The sequence below is a fragment of the Otolemur garnettii genome, unplaced genomic scaffold, assembly GCF_000181295.1.
Source record: "Otolemur garnettii isolate 467f Iridium unplaced genomic scaffold, OtoGar3 scaffold00167, whole genome shotgun sequence".
Classification (NCBI taxonomy): Eukaryota; Metazoa; Chordata; class Mammalia; order Primates; family Galagidae; genus Otolemur; species Otolemur garnettii.
In genome coordinates this window covers 3328686-3342319 of record NW_003852562.1, presented here as the reverse complement: position 1 = coordinate 3342319, position 13634 = coordinate 3328686, and the positions used below count along the sequence as shown (strand labels likewise).

At 46.3% G+C, this 13634-nt stretch overlaps 1 protein-coding gene across 1 annotated transcript in view; it reads right to left on the bottom strand.

The window, feature by feature from the left end:
- STARD13 (StAR related lipid transfer domain containing 13) overlaps positions 1 to 13634 on the bottom strand; it is a 170771-nt gene that overhangs the window by 16527 nt on the left and 140610 nt on the right. Inside the window, exons 5-7 of the mRNA XM_023519278.1 lie at positions 10741 to 12101; positions 9068 to 9241; positions 7742 to 7966 (exon numbers count right to left, since the gene is read on the bottom strand). Of these exons, the coding sequence (XP_023375046.1) occupies positions 7742 to 7966; positions 9068 to 9241; positions 10741 to 12101 (1760 nt within the window). The remainder of the gene's footprint in view (positions 1 to 7741; positions 7967 to 9067; positions 9242 to 10740; positions 12102 to 13634) is intronic.

The window sequence follows — 13634 nt, the reverse complement described above, 5'->3', positions numbered from 1 at the left end:
ACATAAAATGAAGACAAGAAAAACACTTTGCTTCACAGGACAGTCATGGAGACTAAATGAAGAGACAGATGTGAATGTGCTGTGTCACCTGTCAGGTCTCATCATGCTGTAGGTGCTATTATTTTATTCATTCATTCAGCAAGTACTGACGCCCACTGTGTACCAGGCACCGAGGTGCTAGGAGTATTAGTAGAGCAGACAAAATCCCCTGCTCTCCCGCATGTTTACTTCCATGGGGATTTGGAGAAGGTTTGGTGGCAATAACGTGAGTGGTGGGTGGAAGGGTCCCATCGAGGCAGCCACAGCCTGTGCTCCTTTGGGGGAGAGTTTATGGGGAAGAGGTTCATGAAACATAATATAAGCATGTGCAATTTGATTTAAGGGTCTTATTTACTTTCCTTTCTTGAAAATCCTCACCACGAGCCAGCTGTGTTTCTCCTATTACGCCTGCCACTTACTCTACCTGGTTAGTTGTCTATCATGAGTATACGCTACAGCTCTAGTGAGAACGATTCCTGGGTGGCATTTTATCAGACTCCAAGACGATTAGGCTCCTCTGCTGCTTGACAAGTAAACACAGAAATAGGGCACCAAGGAGGATTAAGCTGGAGCCCTCTCCAGGCCCCTCCCACTCTGCACTTGCCTCTATCAGAAGAACTGAGCTTTTCTGGGGGCCCTGGTTTATAGTGAAATAATACATCTGCTATGTTTAAAAGCCTACAAGGCATGGGGAGGCTCAAAACCTCCTCTTTTGACCCTCAGTTTCCACTGCTATCTGCAGTGGCTCACTGGTTGGCCTGCTCCACAAAGCAAGGTGGAGCCTTCTTGAGTGGCCTGACAGGTGGGCAGTGGCCAGCAGAGTGGGTCACTGCTCTTGCTCCTACCCCTGGATAAGTACATGAGCTCTAGTCAGTTCCCAGCCCCTCTGTGTGCTGCAGTGGCCTCTTCTTAAGTGTAGATGTCTGAGAAGCTTCTCTTGCTAGAAATGGAGAGCAGCCTAATTCTCCTGGATTGGAGGAATAGCAAGGGAAGAAGTCCAAGCTTTTTAGAGAATACTCAAGTTTTCACATAGTCAGCTGCATGGATCACCAGGTAAAGTAAATTATACATTGCTACTTTTTGTGACCTCAATAATAGAATTTTTTTTTTTTTTTTTATTACCGGATTTTTTGTTGCCTTTTTTTTGCTTTCCAAGGCTTCTCGCCCTAATTCCACAGGTCAGGATATTCAGGTGTACTGCCACTTAAAACGTTCATTACCTTCTTTTATTTAATTCTTAAAGTTTGGAATGTTCTAGAAAGTGCAAAACTTTGCCATACTCAGGTGACTTGCCTTGAAGAATCTAAAGGACAATTTATCTTCCTTTATCTGGCAACTACTCCAAATTTCATCCAAGTGCATGGAAAGAAAGTATTTACTGTCAAAAGAAAAAAAAAATCCAGATATTACATGAATGATTAGTGAAGTGTGATCCATCTTCAATTTGTTCCCGTCCTTGACTTTTCTCATCTGGAGGGAGGCCCAGGACTGAGAACACCGCAAGGCTGGGCTGCAGGGGGCCGCTCAGAATCTCAATGCCCTGAAGGTGAGTTCTTCCTGTGACTCACAGATGTTTATCCTCATGTGAGTCGGCATTATTCCATCAGAGAAGAATTACTGTTTTTTTTTTTATCAGCAGAAAAATACCGATTGGGCTTTATGTAAAGAATAAAGCAGACGAGCGTTTGTGTTTAACTGTTGGGCACGTTCCCCTCTTGCCTGCTGAGTCCTGCAGCCTCTGTTTCTGGGTACTCACTGATGTGCACGCCATACACATCCCAGCAGGGCTATCTTTGTATGATTCAGTTTCCAAGTTTCATTCTTCTTTCATCAAATACTGTTATTTTAATTATTTTAGACATGTCTGGAGATTTCCAGCTGTGGGCTCTGAGCTGCTTATCCTGACTTAGATCTCAGTCTTAGGATGTCCAGAGAGAGTTGTCAGGGATTTATTTGTTCTGCCTCCAATTCTGACAATAACCTTCCCACCCCACCTTTGTCTTCCGGGGCACATGGCACATGTCTGTGAGTTTTGTATCCTTTTGTGGGAAGCTCAGAAGGAAATTTCTTTCCTAACCCTAATAAAGACAAGGTGGTCTCAAATTAAATCAGAACCCAGATGCAGTAGGTGAGGGTGGCAGAAGGGAAGATGGACAGCCCTAGTCTTCAAAGGTAACAACGGGCTGAGGAACAAACTCACTCTGGAACCGTCCTGACATTTTGTAATTGTTATGTGAGATCATGAATTTTCTACTGTCTGAGCCATTTTGGACGGGGGCTTCTGTTGCTTGCTGTGGAAAGCCCCTGGCAGAGTAAGGAGAAGGTCCTTCTGATGGCCCAGAGAAGCAGACAGAGTAAGCAGAAGGTCCTTCTGATGGCACAGAGCAGCAGTCCCCAACCTTTTTGGCCAGGGACCACTTTCATGGCAGATAATTTTTCCATGGACCAGTGTAGGGGGTGGATAGCTTTGATATGAGTCCCCCAGTGATTTACTGTTATTATCTGTGCAGTCAAAAATCTCTGTAAAGAAATCTGTATTTGAAGCCTCTCCCTAGCATCACCACCTCAGCACCCCCTCAGTTCATCAGGCAGTAGATTCTTATAAGGAGCACACAACCTAGAGCCCTCGAATGCACAGTTAGAGTAGAGTTCCTGCTTCTATGAGGCTAATGCTGCTGCTGATCTGACGGGAGGCCGAGCTCAGGTGGTGATGTGAGCCATGCGGGTGGCTGTAAACACAGACGAAGCTTTGCTTGCCTGCCTGCCACTCACCTCCTGTGGTGCGGCCCAGCTCCACAAAAGCCGTGGACCAGGACAGGTCCACAGCCTGTGGGGTGAGGTCCACAGCCCGTGGGGTGGGGCCCACAGGCGCAGAGTCCTGAGCCCAGAGGAGAGCTTCCTCTGCCTACCCTCATAGAGCAACACCGGGGATGGCACAGGTGATTGTCAATATACATTTCTTCTTCAAAAAGTTTCTAAAGCAGAGGTAAAATCTGCATTTTTTAGTAGTGATTTTTTCCCAATGAAAAAATAGAGAGCTGAAGAAACCATTTCTTTTCCTTCTTATCACAGCTGATGAGAGGCAGCCCCAGATCCCTCAGCTTCATTTTAAAGAAGCCCCCAGGGAAGCAGAGTGGCTCTGATTTGTCTCCTTTGCCTGTCACCTGTGTGTGGGTGGCCTGGGCCGTCACACAGGGCCCATGTTTGGTTTAATTTGCTGCTGTTCCTGTTTTGAAACTCTCAATACTTTCTGAAGAAGGGATCTCAAATGTTCATTTTGTACTGGGCCCCTCAGTTTACACTGCCCGGACACGCCGTCTGGAGAGGGAGGGCGGCAGTCAGCAATGCACAGAGCATTTCAGAAGCATCTCTCTCCTCCTAAAGGTACGCGGATGAATGACGAGGGTGCCCTTGCTCTCATTCTCCTGTCATCTCTTTTTTGTCTTCCACCAAAAACCTGGCTGTGAAAGGCAAGGACTCAAGTTCTGATTTAAATGGATGGGCCCAGAGCATTACTCACTGCGTCTGAGGTGGGCATCAGGCCAAATAAAGAAGAGGCAGCAGGGCAAGGGACACTTGTGCTGAGTCTGAAGTGTCTCCCCAGCATAATTAGGCTTTTAAAGCTTACTGCTCTATTAGGAGAAAGCCGAGCATGAGTGCTGCATTAGAATTCAAATTTCATCTAAATAATATTAAATCTCCTCCTTGGCATCCTGCTTATGCTAATCCTTTCAGACTTAATGATGTTTATCAGGACTTACATTTCCTCTTCTTTAGAAATGTGCTTAGCTAATGAAGAAAGGTTGGTTTTACTCAGAAGAGAAAGATTCACACGAAGCAAAGCGCATGCAGTGGCTTCTTATTTTGAGCACTGCAGGTTTAGCTTCTCACCGCAGCGACTTCATATTCATCAGGCCCTGAGTATAACCTCCCCTCTGCACACTGTTGATTTAGGGCAGAAATAAAAGCTCAGACAACACAGAAAAGGCTCCTCTCACACACTACAGTGTCTGAATACAAATGGTTCCTAATTGAAGGCTAAACTTCCTCATTTTGTCCACAGCCAGCTGCAAGGATGCAACAGCCACTCTGTGTGGCCTCAGATGTAAGCAGCACATAGGAGAATGTTCCCAGCCCTTGAGCACTAATGCCTGAGACGCATGCCTGGCATGAGGGGAAGGGGCCATGGCCCTGCAGGGAACCTCACCCCAGTCTAGGGTGGCTCAGTGAGAGGCCCTTTGGCCACGTTCTGGTCTTCTGGGACTCTGAGGCTGAGATCTCAAGGCCCAGCATAGACCTTGGGTGCTGGTTGCTCTTTCACTTTGGTTTCCTTCCCTGAGTTACTAAGTTTTCATTCGCTCTTCTTTGCTCTTAAATCTCTAGGACAGTCTTCGTCCCGAGCAAGGTTTTCTTGGATTCTTTTGTGCATTTCTCCTGTTTCCCCTGCCCCATTCCCTTTACCGCTTTCCTCTCTCATAGAGGCCAGGCAGGGGCCTCTGTGTGCTTCCCACACAGAGTGTTGGTGAACAGGAGGTAGGAAGCCCTGCCAGGAGGTGATGAGGGAGGGTCTGGCTGCGGTGATGGTCCTTTTGACATCCCGTGATGGACAGAAGAGAAGCACGGCCTTAACCATTTTGGTTACATTTAGAGTCAATATTTATGTCCTTGAAATGAGTCTTTTTCCTACAAAGCTGTGCTAGCACATTGTTTTTCAGCATGGCATTCTTCTTCCAGACTTAAAAAACAGACTTGAGACAGACACTGGGAATAAGCCAAGGCAGGGATGGAGGGGCTTTTGCTCCCACTATCCCTCTCTCTATTTATAGGTCTTGCTTCAAAAGGGAGACTGGGCTCCATAACAGCAGCAATACTGGTGTGAGACGTTGTTCACAAGCTACAGAAGGTGGGAATGGTTTACGTTCTACACTAAAGACTTGGTGGTAAGTGCAACAATGCTATTACCATTCATTTATTTATGACCCAGCTTGTTCAAGAAAGAATTTAAGGAGACTTACAATAATCTAAAAAAATACAATAAAAGAGAGTAGATGAGAAAATTACGGCAAAAGAAAAAGATAGAAAAGGGTAGCTGAAACCAGTGATGAGGTTGATGCAGAAAATTCATGTCAAAAAATTACAGGTTTTGGCTTGGCGCCTGTGGCTCACGTGGCTAAGGCACCAACCACATACACCTAAGGTGGTGGGTTCGAATCCAGCCCAGACCCACCAAACAATAATGATGGCTGCAACCAAAAAATAGCCGGGCGTTGTGGTGGGCGCCTATGGTCCCAGCTACTTGGGAGGCTGGGGCAGGAGACTCGCTTTAGCCCAGGAGTTGGAGGTTGCTGTGAGCTGTGAAGCCATGGCACTCTACCCAGGGGGATAGCTTGAAGCTCTGTTTTAAAAAAAAAAGAAAATTACAGGTTTTTAGTACAGGTAGAACACGTATTTGACTCCAAGCCTTCCAGCAGCCAATACAAAGAGGAAAGCACCCTGAAATGAATGAATTTAGTGTTGGTAATATTAAAAAACAGACCAGTTGTCCAAAAGAAACATAATGCTTTTGGATGCTGAGGCCAGAGAAAATAATCCTTCTTCCCATTTTCACAGAAAGGACAATACATAACATAAATGCCCAACAGTCTGGCAGGGAATTCATCAGTGAGGTGGGCAGGCCTCTTCTTAAAGCATCCCTCAGTGCTGGAGCTGGCATCACCCAAAGGCCACCGGGGAAGGGCACGTTTTTGCAGGCAAGTGTTGGCTCCAGTGTTGTGACCTGGGCATCACACCAGAGGGTGGGCGTGGGATTAAGTGAGGCAGAGAACAGAGTGCACTTAGTATGCGTGCTGGAAACATCTGAGACAGGCCGGGAAGTCAGAGCGTTCCAGCCTAGATAGGCGGCATTTCCTGTAGGCATTCCTGAACAACATGGTTTCCTCTAATGGAGGCTTTGCTGATTAAATCAGCTGGCATTGCTTTTGGAGCAAAATACTCTCTGTGCTTGCTAAAGAGCTCTGAGAGAGCCAGCAGGCAGGTGACTGAGAGCCTGGAGAAACTCGTATCTGAAAAAGAGGCAACTCTGTAAAACACAGCTCTGAGTCTGGACCAATGAACCACCACAAGTACAACAGAGGCCGTGAAGTTCATGCTGAAGGGCATGGCTGCAATACTTTCAGCACTGGGAGAGACTAGAGTGGCCATTCCCAAATATTCACCATAGTCTACTTTTTTTTTTTTTTGGTTTTTTGGCTGGGGCTGGGTTTGAATCCACCACCTCCGGCATATGGGGCCAGTGCCTTACTCCTTTGAGCTATGGTGCCACCCCGAGTCTACTTTGAAAATTTTTTTCAGGAAAACACTTTCAGAATATTTGGATAATGCATGTTCTTGATAAAATCTCTAAAATTAAAAAAAAAATCAAAATTTATGCTTAACTAACTAGATTCATTGAATTACTCTATGAGGACGTGATTCACAAGTCAATTACTGTTGGGGCATCTCATGAACAAATGCTCCCTAGAAAAGTAGTTTTAACCCTTATAGTTGAGAAATAAGAGGGAAACTATTATATTAAAGACACTTCTTCAAAGGAAACAGTCATCATCACAACAGTGACAGCAGCCATCCCCACCCTCTTCTATGGCATCTAAATATAGGAAAATGAATATCTGGATATTCTCTGAATTAGAAGTGGGAAGGGTCACAGGGGGTGATGCATTCTGTTCATCCAGAGGTGGTTTCAAAAGAAGTCATCACCTCTATTGTGCACCACTGAAAACTACTATAAGGATTCATCAAGAGACCAGCCTGGTTTTAAGTGTGATCTCAGTGTTGGGGTCTCTATATGCCAGAATTTCTGAGTTCATTTAGTTAAGCTCTTTCCTATCTACTGAACCCAAGGCCAAGGGCCAAGCAATAAAAAGTACAAATATCCTCAGGTTGGTCCAAATTCTCTGCATGGTGTTAAAGAATACAATGGACAAGGAATATCTATATAATACTGATAGAACACATGCCTGAAAACATCCCCACTACTCCAGGTTGCAATTCATACATTAAGAACCTGGCTTTTACTTCAGACAGAATGTTTAAGAAACTAATAGGTATTATTTCGAAGGAACAAAGGTTTTGCTTCGTAAATTGCAGGATGGGGGGCACTATGGACTTAACTCACAGCCCACCATTATGGTGGTCTCCAAAGAGTCCTGGAGGCAGAAAATGATCTCTGGGTATTGTGTTTAGCTTGAATTTTTAATCAACTCTATAAAAAGAGGAGATATTTGATTTAGCAGATACTGTTTTCATAGTTTACTTGCACATCTTAAAAAGATGTTAAAAAAATGTCTGTCTCTGGTTTAAGTTTTCTTGCTTATGGTGCTGCTTCAAAAAAATTAGTAAAGGGAGACATGAAAACCTAATTCTGTTTTCAAAAACATTGTAACGGGGATAAAAGAATGCTGTGAAATCAACGGTGAGATTGGAACAATAATTTAAAAGGAAATGCACATAATTTAACTCCTAGTTTCTAGGGAATGCAAATCAGACATCATAGGAACAAACTATTATAAACATCAACTTTCTGCAGTCACTCCAGGGTGTCACTTCAGTTGCCAGTGAGGAAATATCCTCAAATAGCTTCACAAGGATATAAGCTGTTCAAATTAAATATTGCCAAATAAAGGGTCACGGTGTCTTTTATTTTTGGTGAGGCCCGTCCTGCTGGATCCCGGACGGCCCTGACTCACTCTGGCATCGCGTCAGCCTTACCTGATCGAGGCAGTTGCTGCGTAGATACCTCAGCGCTTGTTGGATGCTCTGGGGCAGGGGCTGGCCCGTCCTCTGCACGTGGACTATGAGAGGAACGCCAAAGACAGCCTTGTCTTTGTAATCAGGAACTTTCATCCTCTTCATGAACTTTGGAACTGACCTGGAATTCACAGAAACCAGGTCAGGCAAGGGCCCTGGGGCACTGTGGAGGGAAAGGCCAGGGAAGTGAGGGAGTGACAGAGAGGGAAGCCAGGCTGTTTTTGGAATACCTGACAAGCACAGGGAATTCCACCTTCTCTCTGTATGAATCACACTCGAGGTAGTACTAAGTGGGGCCCTGGGCTATGCCTTATCTGGAACTACCAAACAGCATGAGTCACATTAGCAGAATGCATTTGTAGCTCTGTTTTCAAGTCAAGTGGACAACTCTCCAACTTAACTGTGACTGCCGCATCTCTCAAGTGATGAACACCCCCAAATCCCTAACACAACACAATGGATTTAAAATTACAACAGGAAGAAGAAATTTGGTTGGGGTTGGGGGAGAAAGGAGAAGAGATAAGATGAATCCTATTTCTTGGCTATATCTTTACTTTTTCTAGATATATAAATGCCAGTTGTTCTTTCTAAAAGAAATGTTAATACATAAGCCTGTATTGATTTGGCCATGCAGTTTATAACCTTCTAAATTATTTTTATAAAAGCACTATCGATTTTTCTACATTCATAATATATAACATCGGGCAATTCCTGACACATTTTATATTTTTTCAAATCTACCAACTCATGTACAACAGGTCCACGTTCAGGTTTCAACATATGCTTTCGTCAATTCCTTATTACAAAGGTTTCCCGCATAGTCCTGATTCTATTTGGCACTGAAATAAAAGCAGGAATGAATTTGAAGAATTAAATGGTCTTTGAATGAACCAATGCTCTAAGTGGTGAGCTCTGCATCAGGCCAGAAGGTGTAAGTGACAGATGTTTCTTTGCGAACTGCCAAAATTATTTTATGGCAAGTTTATTTTTATTTCCTCTGTTTGCCATTAATCACGCTTTACTTGTCTTTTCTTTCTTTCCCTGGAAACCAACTGAGAGCTACAAATAAAGCAGTGCTTCCTGCGTGCTCCCTCGCCCCGGCAGAGCGGCAAACATCCCCTCCCGGAGATCGTCAGAAGTCAGGAAGCCAGCAGCGAAGCCTTTGCAACTGTACCTTAGCTCTACCAGCCTGGGCCCCCGCCCAGGTGAACGTGCTACGCACCATGTCCAGCCGTGCTTGTTGGACATGGAGTATCTCTCCATGACGGCTGTGAGGCGAAGCAGAGAGAAGCGCTGGAGGAGGTTCAGCTGCCCGGCCGTCTGGCTGCTGATGGGAGGCGACGCTGGGGCTGGCCGAGGCTGGTGGGAGAGCTGGAAACTGTTCCACCGGAGTCGCCTTTACCAGAAAGAGCGTCAGAGACGCCAAGTCACAAAGTGAACTTGGTCTCGGGAGACACTGGACATTGCCAATACGTAAGTAGCTTAATCAAAATAGTTTCCCAGCCAAGGACACCACCGAGCAAATGGAACAGAAGACACAAGTGTGCAGGATAAACACACAGGATTTTTTCCCCCAAGTTGGATAAATCCAGGAAAAGTCTCATTATCTGTTTTATTAGGAGGTTTAAATAAAAGGCATAAAACACTTTGCTTGTGTATTCCCACATTTGTTCCCAAACTGTTGAAAGCAGTCGAGTGAGGGTGTGGGTATGTGAGAGACACAGAGAGTCAGAGAGACAGAGAGGAGAGGAAAGAGAGAGAGATACACCCAGAGAGACAGAGAGACAGGGAGACCTCTCAAAGGCTGGGGCCTGCTATGCCTCCAAGCTGTAATTATGTTTGGTGCCGAGATGGAGCCTGAGGGTGACAGGCACAGAGTAGGATAACACATCCATCCCTGCCTCAACTAGAAACACCACGGCATGCACAGTGGTCCTGGCCCTACTCGCCAGGCCCTCTCAGGCCCATTGTTCTAGGTGCTCCTGAAATGGTCTGTGTAAGTCAGGCCTTACGAGTGCTGTCTGGGAAGCATCCAGCCAGGTATTATGGGAATAGAGACATATGCAGCTGGATTCTTTCTGGACAGCCCTCATACGTACTTTGTAATCAGCACTTTAAGGCAAAAACAAACTCAGAAAGTGCACACTCTAGGCTACAGAAATTTATCAGGGTATTAAGAAGATTTTGTAAATTCTGAGGTAGAGACATTTTGATCTATACTGTTGCTGGGTCATGGGAACTGCCCATGTATAGGAACGGGGTCTTAGTTATGCAGGGCTCTCTACAGAAAATGGCTGGAATAGTGCTTTGCACAGAAGAAGCTCAAAAAATTGTTTTTTTGAATAAAGCTAAGATTGGGCTGATGGTTTTGTGCCAGGCACAGTGGCTCACACTTAACAATTCTAACGTTTTGGGAGGTTTTCGTGGGAAGATTCCTTGAGGCCAGGTGTTTGAGACCAGCCTGGGCAACATGGGGAGATCCCATCTCTAAACACACACACACACACACACAAATTATCCAGGTTTTGTGGTGGGCACCTCTAGCCCCAACTACTTGAGAGGCTGAGTGAGGCAGGAGGATCGCTTGAGTCCAGGAGTTTGAGATCGCTGTGAGCTAGGCTGACACCACGGCACTACACCCAGGTCAACAGAGGAAAAATTGTCTCCAAACAAACAAACAAAAAACCCCCTAAAAACCAAAAACTACTCCCCAAAACTAAGATCAAAATGCAGGACAAACAGTCAGAAATAAATGCACGTCAACATGGATTCAATCACCATGGTCTGTACAAAAGACATACTTCTGTTCAAATAATTCCTAACCACATATATCCGTTAGAACAGTGTCAGGCACCAACTGAGTGACAAATTATTTCACAAAAGGCTGCCACCTACCTGTTTGGCCTGGTCAGAGAGGCCCCTACACCAGAATCCCTCCTCTCTCTGACCCCTGGGACCTCAGAGTCATTCAGAGATGTCCCATCTCTTTCCACATCGCTGGGTGTTGTCCGACCTTCTGAGACAGAGTTACCTTCAAAATCTAGGGTGATCTGATTAGGAGACGGAAAGGGGGATAAACCTGACTCCCCAACCAATGCCTCGTGAGTCTGTGCCTCCAGCAAGGCATTTTTCGACCAGTCATTTACTACCTCCCGGACCCCATTGACGTGCTGCAGGATGTCCTCCAAGGGATGGATGAAGTCGTCTTTCTCCAAGTCCAAAAGATCTCCTGTGCTGGCGTATAGGTGGGAGCCTGGCACGTTGTCATAGATGCTGACGCGGCTTGCTCTGTGGCAGGACTCTGTGAGCCCTGGCTCCCTGGTGCCAGGGCTCTGCTGTCTGCCCAGGGAGAGGCTGCCTGTCCTCCAGTTAACCCCACTGCTGTTGTCTGTGGGAGAGAGGCTTTCAATAGAAAGTGCCTTGGGGAATGTTCCTGGTTTGTGATCCTTGGGAATATGCACCACCAAGTTCTCTTGGGAATGAAACTCGTGCACGTGGCTTTGGTCCCCGGCCCCCCGCGGTGCTGGCCCTGCCAGCACGTCCAGGTCGTCCAGGTACATGCCCCCGCGCTTGCTGGCCTCATGGCACTTGCGTTCCTTCGGGCACGGTGTGCTCACCCCGCTGTTGCTGTGCTCCGATGGGCTGCTCTCGCCACTCGATTTGCCGGAGCAGGGAAGCCCTTTCCTGCAGGCAGCTGGGTGCGAGCTCTGCAGGTCTCCGTTTGGTATCTGGATGCACTGCATGGCCTTGAAGGACTCTGGCTCCTGCTGCAACACGGGCCCGCTGATCACCAGGCCCCCTGTTCGCCCTGAGCCCTTGTGCCTTCCATGTGCTCCTTTCGCTCGGAGCGTTTCCATGCGTTTCAAAAATGATTTGGCCCTGGTCCTGGTGGGCTTCTCATTCTTGGGGTGGAGAGGGTGGTGGAGGACATCTCTGGGGGATGGGGGGAGGCCACTGCTGGCCGGCGGGCCGTCCAGCATGGCCGTGCTGTCCGTGCAGAGCTGGCCTGACTGGCTGCGGCCGTCGCTGCCTCCACTGCTCTCACTGTGGATGGAGCAGACCTCGGGCTCACTCAGGTCTGTGAGGACACTCTCACTGCTGGGTGTGTTCCTCATCCCAGTGCTTATCGGTGACCCGTTTCTGTCTCCACCAGGGAACAGTGTGTGGAGATCGTCCACACGAGACCATCTGCGGCTGGTTCTTTGGAAAGTCCATTTGTTGCTGATACAAAGATCTTCTTCATCGGAGTCATCACCCTGCAAAACATCAAGGAAAATGCTCATTTCTGGGCAGTGTGGTGGTGGCAGGAGCTCTGGGGGAGCACCACAGCCTGGCATGGTCCTCTAGCTCCCCTGGCCTCAGGACTCCGGTGCGTAAGTTCCCCTGGCCTCTTGGGAACCTCTCCTCTGTCCTCCCACCACTTTCACTGTCCTGCACATCCTCTTCCTCCCCAGGGGTCAGAAGACCTCTTCTCAACTTGCCAAGTTTTCTTCCCTTCCATTTTCATGGAGTGTTTGAATCCTTCCTTCCTCTCTGAGAAGTTTTCCAGTTGATTACAAAGAGGGTGTAATCACCATCTGACTAGACAGTCTAAATATAAAACACCTGCAGTCCTCTTTCTCACAAAGAAACTCGACTCAGCCATAAAAGGCACTGATTGCTTTCCAGAAACCTCTTCACTGAGCCCTGCCGGGACCGTACGTCCAGTTTCCGTCTTCTGAACCTTGATGTCCACGTACCTAAAGCTAACACACCTTATCTGAGTCTTCCAAACTTGATTCTTATTGTCTGTTTCCTGTATTAGCTAATGGTAAAATTATCTCCTGAATTTCTTTAAGTAGCAATTTGGGAGTCAACTAGGGACCATTATTTGAAGAGCATCCACTCAGCTACCCTGTTTGACCAGACTTTGAATCTGGATGCCTCTGGCAGGTCACACACCTCCCTGTGGCCACCGCAGTTCCCATGGCCTCAGGCTGTTTCACACTTTGCACTGCACACATTCACGTTGCTGTCCGCCTGAATTTGCAGCCCCTGGAAGATGAGAGCCTGTCTTCCCTGAGGCCAGAGATGGCCTTGTTTATCTTTGCACATCCTTAGGCCTAGTAAAACCTGACCTGGGACATGTAACTTTCTTCTAAAACAAACAAAATTGTCAGATACATATCACCAAGACCCAACTCTGAAATGATTTGCAAATCTGTTCCCTCATTTCTGTCTTTGCTCTTGTTCTCTTAATCTAGGCCCCTGTCACCTCTCTCTGGATCTATTACAGTAAAAGTTGGCTAGAATCCTTGTGGTCAGCATCTATTCCACCTCAACATCTTTCCAGACTACCATCTGAATATTACCAGAGAATTTTTCAGCTTACAGGGGATGAGCTCATCAAGAACAGGGTCTGTTTCTCTGCTTGATCCATCTACAACACATTTACTCATATGTCTATCTTCCCCAATGCTAACCAGATAATAATGTCTTATTTTTGTTTGTTAATTAGATTGGGTTTATTTTATTCTGTTTGAACACTCAGTTTTAAAACCTGTTTCCAACCATCATTGGTACCAGATAGGAACTATGTGACTCTGCAAGTTACTGGTATACCCACTCTAAAGTTTATGTCACTTACAACATGACATTTAAAACACATCCTGCATTATAGGTTTGCTGAGGGGATTAAATAAGGCAGTGCATTCCTCCCTTACTGAGGAGTATTTGTTTAATTTTTATTTTTCAATATTTCTTCAATTGCTTATCCATCTTTTCACATATTTAACTTCTACCTTAATGCT